Raw genomic sequence first — 7,205 nt, forward strand, 5'->3', positions numbered from 1 at the left:
ATAATTATATTTTTATTTATTTAAATTATAATTATTGAAAACACTGGTTATGTTTATGAAAAAATTAATGAAATTTTTAGAAATTAAAAAATTTTATGGTATTTTTAATATTTAAATAGGTCTTTTAATATTATAAAAAAATACAATTACATTTTCAAAGAACTTAAAAGAACATCTTTTTAAGATTAGTTAAAATTTTGATATATTTTAAGGATATGAATGATAAAATTTTAAACTTATAAAAATATATTGTTAGTTTTATATTTATATTAAATATTAATGTCAATTTCATAATTTTAATAACAGGGAAAAATAGTCATTTATAAAAAAATCAAACATAATTTACTAACAAAAATGGATAATGAGTAAAAATTTGATTTTTTGAAACATAAAATATGAGAATTTATCATTCCATTAAACTTTAGATGAGAAATAATCATTTGACCATATGGATGTGATATATAGATTTTGAGTATATTTATATCCAGTAATCATATTAACTATAAAGATAAAGGAAAATAAAGTTTTAAATTTGGACATAAATTTATCGAATGATAAAATAAATGACATGAAATCGCTGTAGTACATTAGATTTTCTCCGCTGATAAGTACAAATAACAATAAGCCAAAGGACAATTTATCACCCAAGGTTAAATGAAAAGACAAATTTTCACCCGTTAACTTTTAAAAACCCAAATATTCACCCATTTACTATTATAAATAGGGGTAAAATTATTATTTCATAAAAAATAAAAAATAATTTACTTCCCCCTAAGTTTATAAATCTGATTTCCTCCCATGAAGGTTTGAAAAATCACCTTTTCCGTCTAAGGTTTTGAAACTATCACCAGAGACGACGAAATTCATCGTCTTCGGTCACGTTCTCCTCTCCCTTCCAACTTCTCTCTTCCTCCTAGTCTGAAACCCTAAATTTTGGTCAGAGATCATTGGCGTTAGACGTTGCTTCCAGACAATCCATTGCGTAACAGATCTGTGATGACGTCGCTTCCAATTGTCATCTTTATGGCATTTTCATGACTGCGTCTTTGTCATGGAGGTTAGAGGGAGTACCGATAGATAAAAGGTCAGTCAGAGAATGTCGTCGGAGAAGGAATAAAACCCTAGGGGGGAAATGGCAATTTTCCAAACTTTGAGTGGGGGAAAAAGTAATAATAATTTATTTTTTTAATATTTTTAGTTAAATAACAATTTTACCCCTTATTCATAATAGTAAATGGGTCAGAATTTCTCCTTTCATTAAACCTTGGGTGGGAAATTGTCCTTTGGGCTAAACCGGTTTGACTTTTTTAATTGAATTAGATTTTTTATTTGGAGAAAATTTTAAAAGAAAATTGAACCAATTAAAAAATTAACTAGTTTTGAATAAAATAAAAATATCGGATAATGGGATCAAATTTTTTGTTAATCACTTTTGAACCGAATTTCCAAGAGGATGGCCATTCTAAATTTGAAGCGATAGTTCTTGCTTTAGACTTCACATTTTTTTTCAATTTTTCTTCAATTCATTCAAAATAGTGAACAGTTAGGAAGGGGGTCATTCATTGTTGAACGAGCAATATGGAAAATAGAATTGTTTACAAATATTGTCAACCCGATAATCATTTTAATTTTCATTTTTTCTTCAAACTGATTTACAAATATTGTCAACCCAATATCCAAACGCAAAAAATCAGCTTTGTGCAAGATCCTAATCGATAATAGAACTAGTTTTTTATTACCTTATTTATTTGGTTTTGTTATCAATTTGGTAAATTTTTTTGAAACCCCTCATGCGTGTTTGGTTCGATAATCTTTTATACTTAAAAATAAAATATTATCACAAAGAAAGATTATCTAAATATATATTATCATTATTATGTTTGTTTGGATATAATAAATGATAACTAAGATATTATTTTATTTAAATATTACAAAAATGATTGTGTATAATTATTCTAAAATATTATTTTTGTCACTTGTTAAATTAATTAAAAATAAGGATACTTTTGTTATAAAATTAATAAGGATACAATTATCAGAAAATTAAGATTATTATAGTAATCTTTCAATACCTAACATAAATATAATAATTAAATTATCTTATATTATTTATCATATTATTATTAATAATAAAATATTATTATAATATATTACTTAATAAACAAAATAAATAAAATAATTTTAATAATAAAAAATAAATTACTGATGATAAATTTTGTTAACTTGAACTAAGTGCCCTCTAAAAGTTTACATAATCGATGGATAAGGAAAGTAACAAAATTAATTGGCTCAAATGTAAAGAAGGCATAAAGGGTTAAATCAAAGGGATTAAATTGAATTTGATTGTGATAGCACATGCCACAAGGTTAGATGAAGACAAGAGAGAAGAAACCACAAGAGCCGGTTGAAGACGGCCACAAACAGGCTGTTGCAGTGGCGGCCGGCTGTCTCTAATGTGCCAGCCCACACTCTTTTAACCCTTTTCTTTTGCCTCTCTTCCTTTTAAAAGCCACCCCATTGGAGGACCAAGTCATCTTCCCAAAATTTCAACTCTTTATCTCTCGCTTTCATCTCCTTCTTCATGGCCAAGTTGTCACAGCAAAGCCAGAAAAACAATGACAACGTCAATGGTGACAGTAATAATAATACGACTCTTACAGCTAAAAATGGCGTGAACAAGGTGAAAAGAACAAGAAGAAGTGTTCCTAGAGACTCTCCTCCTCAACGAAGCTCCATTTACAGAGGGGTCACTAGGTGCATGCATGATTCTTTTTAAGTCGTTAGTTTTGTTAGGGATTGGTTTCTGGGTTGAAAATGGTAGCTAGAATTTGAAATGAGAGTCGTCTGATAATGTTTCAGGCACCGGTGGACAGGAAGATATGAAGCTCATTTGTGGGACAAGAACTGCTGGAATGAATCACAAAATAAGAAAGGAAGACAAGGTTCAATTTCTTTCACATTGTTAAGCTTTTGATTTCTTCATGCTCTTATTCTGGCAATGTTATTGATGGGTTTTTTTTTTTTCCCTTTGAATTTTTGTGGGAATTCTTGTGAAATTTTCCAGTCTATCTTGGTAAGTTCAATTCAATTCATTGCATTTTCCGGTTGATGAATTAAACTACGTATGTATATCTCATGGCTTCATTTCTGTTCAGGTGCTTATGATGATGAAGCAGCTGCTGCTCATGCATATGATTTAGCAGCTCTCAAGTATTGGGGCCAAGACACCATTCTTAACTTCCCTGTAACTCTTTTAATCTCTTCTTAATCTCCTCAGTATTAACATGATGTATTTAAAGACTTACGATATCAAGAGATACCACAAAATCAATGCATGCATTTTAAGATTGATTTACATAAATAAACCAAAACAATTTCAATCCTGTTTACGCAAGTCTATGCACATGTTATATAATACCGAATAAAAAACTTTATTATGATTATAAAAGCATTTGACACGCTATGCATTTTGAGTAAGTCAACTTCGTAAAATTTTCTTTTATTGAAGTAATAGGTCTTCCAATATAGAACTTATAATGATGACTTTTATTGAAGTTCGAAGAAGAAATATAGCCAATAATACTTAAGACTCACTGTTTATCCATATCATAATTTTTGAATATATTGAACTTAAATTTATTAATTACTTAAGTCGGCTATTCATTTATCTAGTTTTGTTAATACAAAATTATAATTAATATTAGACTATATCAAAAAATTTTCTAACATGCATAATATAAAATTAATTGGATTGTGACGCCCTCTAAGAATTAATCTTTGTAATGGGAAAATTAATCAAGGAAGAAAGCTTAATTATAAACATTAATTACTGATTGTTGTAGCTATCAACGTACCAAAAAGAACTGAAAGAAATGGAGGGTCAGTCCAGAGAAGAGTACATCGGATCATTGAGAAGGTGAGGTGTTCTTGCAAACATAGTCCATGTTTTTGCCACACTTATAGTTTTAAATAAACAGAAATATTAATTTCCCTGGTTGGGTTTGAATTTTGCAGGAAAAGCAGTGGCTTTTCCAGAGGAGTTTCTAAATATAGAGGCGTTGCAAGGTATACATAATTAATCTATTAATTTATTTATAATACCATTTGGGTGTAATTCCGAAATTATATTGCATCACTCTTTTTCTAGTCTTTATTATAAAATTTATACAATTTTTTTCTATTAAATTAAAAAAAAGATAATAATAAAAACAGTGGTAGATAAAACGAGTATACATTTTAATTAATTTTTATAAGTAACACTAATATATTAATATAATAGATATTAATAGTACATCATCATGTGATTAAATGATTTAATAATTTACTTTATTTTTATTTCAAAATCACTTAATTAGATTAATACACATTAGTCATGAGTACTCATTAATATTCATTTTGTTAATACATAAAATATTTTTGGTGATTAATTTCATTTTGGATTTCTTATGTTGGCAGACATCATCACAATGGGAGATGGGAAGCTCGGATTGGAAGAGTGTTTGGCAACAAGTACCTTTATCTTGGGACATACGGTAATACATTTTAACTTTTTATCCATAATTCAATTTAAACATTTGAGTCTCAACTAGTTTAAATCAAATTCAAAAAAAAAAAAAAATTGTTTCTGAATCAAATTCGAATCTCAACTTGGTAATTTTGAATTAATTCTTTTGAATTTGTGCTAGACCTTGTTTAGACTCATTTTATATTAAATCCAGCTTACCTATTTGTACTTACAAACTAGTCATTTTTCATTTCATGGAAAAACACAAGATCATGCCTCAAGAAGTGTTAATATATTGATTTAAAGAGCAATGTTATTTGCATCTAACTTTGAGTATCAAATTAAGATCTTGATAATATATAATTATGTGATTGAATTTAACATTATTATTAATTTAAAATTATATAATTATATGATGATATATTAGTATATAATTAAGTACTCAAACAAGATATTCATAGTTTTTATTATTATTCTAATCATAATATAACTTTCCTCTCTGGTTAAACTTGAAAGCACAAGAAAAAATTTAGAAAATAAATGATGGATGAAAAACAGTTAATTATCTTGTTGTCTTGCCTAATAAAGCTTACAAAATCGAATCTTTCCTCACCTTTTGTGGTAGAAGTCGAATTTCTTCCATGTTAATTTATGTTTTTTGTTGCTTTTGTATTGGGAAAAATTGTGTACTTTCTTCTGTAAGTTTTAAAGTTGACTTCTTATTGATATTAGAGAGATTAATAATTAAGTTAAAAGTAGAAAATCACTGTCATTTTCATATAATAAATCAAAATTTTCCTAATCATCTCATTGAATTTTAGCAGCAACCCAAGAAGAAGCCGCCACTGCATATGATATGGCTGCCATTGAGTACCGTGGCTTAAACGCTGTCACAAACTTTGACCTCAGTCGTTACGTCAAGTGGCTGAAACCCCATCATCACGCCAGCAGCTACGTTAATCCCAATCATGATCTTGTAAACCCTAATAATATTCTGCAGGACACAAGCTCAATATCGTCTACTCTTGATGGAAGTTCTTCAAATCATCACCATGACTTCAATTTAAGCTTCTTCAATAACAACCAACAAAGTGCAGGAGCGACCAGTGCCAATACTGAAACCCCCACCTCGCAGCCGGTTCGACCGGTGACTGCCACGTCAGCACTAGGGCTTCTCCTTCAGTCATCAAAGTTCAAGGAGATGATGGAGATGACTACTACTACTATTACTACTGCATCTTCTGAAGCTGATCATTGTTATCAATCAACGTCGGCATTGATGGAGCCAGACCCACTTCAGTGTAGCTTCCCGGAAGACATTCAGACGTATTTTGGCTGTCAAGATTCTAGCAGTTATGACGAAGGAGAAGATGAAGGACTCTTTGGCGAGCTCAACTCGCTCGTCCCACCTATTTTTCAGAGTGATTTCGATGCTTAGAGGAGCAGGCATGGGAGGATTTGTTTTCAATATTTCTACATTCTAGATTTACTATTTAAAACTTAAAAAAAAAAACCGCTAATTAGGTTAAACCTTTGCGAGAACTTGGATCCTCTCTTATAGAAGGTTTGAAGATCCGATTTCTCCATGTGAATATGAAGCCACCCTTGTCGTTGAGCTTTGTTTAGGTGACAAGGGAAGGAAGAGGAGGTGACAGAAATAGCATGGAAGGAAAAAATTTGTAGATTCTTTTAAAGAAATTAATTAAAGGGATTTATTTCTATTTGGTTAATTTGTTGAAAAACAAGAAAATAAGAAATTTCTAGGCATTTTTTAAATAAGCAATCTCTTGATTCATATCATTAATATGAAGAAGAAAAATAAGTGTTTTCTAACTTTGTTCAATAATGCAGAAGAAGAATATAATTAATATTTTCTTGTATATACATCTTCTAATTTACCCTAACCACTGATGAGAGAATGAGAATTTTGAAAGGAAATCTTCTAGAAATTTTTATTCACTAGGGAATTACAACATAACAATTGCTGTATATATACAATATGAACTAAGTAGCTCATGGACAACATTACAGACTAACTGACAGCCCGTGGTTGACAGAGTTACTTGCATTGCAAACTAATTGACAACTACTTCTTGTTGAAAACCTTCTTCTTTGATTTTTTTCTTCTTGATACAACTAAACAGTTTTCTTGTTATATATCCTCATTAAATATATATATATGGATGATTTGGCTGTTTGATTACAACTTCAATATTGGCTGATTGATCACAGCTTCAAAGAAAATTGGAAAAATTGAAAAGAGAATTAGGAAGAAAGATAGGGATTTGATCACTTTAATGAGATCAACTTTCAAATTGGCCAAAAGGTTTGAATTATATTCCATTGCTTGAGAAAAATAGTCAAAAGGCATACACATATAGATAGAGTTTCTAATCCTTCGTCAATTAGGATTTATATATCGTGATAAATTGAAATTCTACTAAAAGAAATAAATAATAAAAGAAAAGAAAATGCAATACTCCTACTATATTTAAGATAAATCAAATTAAGATTCAAATTCATACATGCATATATATATATATGTGTGTGTGTGTGTGTGTACATGTATATGTGTGTGTGGTTGAATAGAATCATTAAACTGGAAACAAGTTTCCACAACTTACAATAATCTAAATAAAAAACCTTTTTATTGCATATACCTATGTTGATAAAATTGCTCAAATATCAATGGTTGATTTGT

At 29.4% G+C, this 7,205-nt stretch overlaps 1 protein-coding gene across 1 annotated transcript; it reads left to right on the plus strand.

The window, feature by feature from the left end:
• Positions 1-2,581: 2,581 nt before the first annotated feature.
• Positions 2,582-5,942, plus strand: LOC123193818 (AP2-like ethylene-responsive transcription factor At1g16060). Its single transcript, XM_044606871.1, has 8 exons — positions 2,582-2,754; positions 2,860-2,942; positions 3,065-3,073; positions 3,156-3,244; positions 3,843-3,916; positions 4,015-4,065; positions 4,456-4,532; positions 5,329-5,942. The coding sequence occupies exons 1-8, from the start codon at positions 2,582-2,584 to the stop codon at positions 5,940-5,942; spliced, it is 1,170 nt and encodes a 389-aa protein (XP_044462806.1).
• The last annotated feature ends 1,263 nt before the right edge of the window (positions 5,943-7,205 follow it).

This window comes from Mangifera indica, chromosome 13 (genome assembly GCF_011075055.1).
Source record: "Mangifera indica cultivar Alphonso chromosome 13, CATAS_Mindica_2.1, whole genome shotgun sequence".
In the NCBI taxonomy this organism is placed as follows: Eukaryota; Viridiplantae; Streptophyta; class Magnoliopsida; order Sapindales; family Anacardiaceae; genus Mangifera; species Mangifera indica.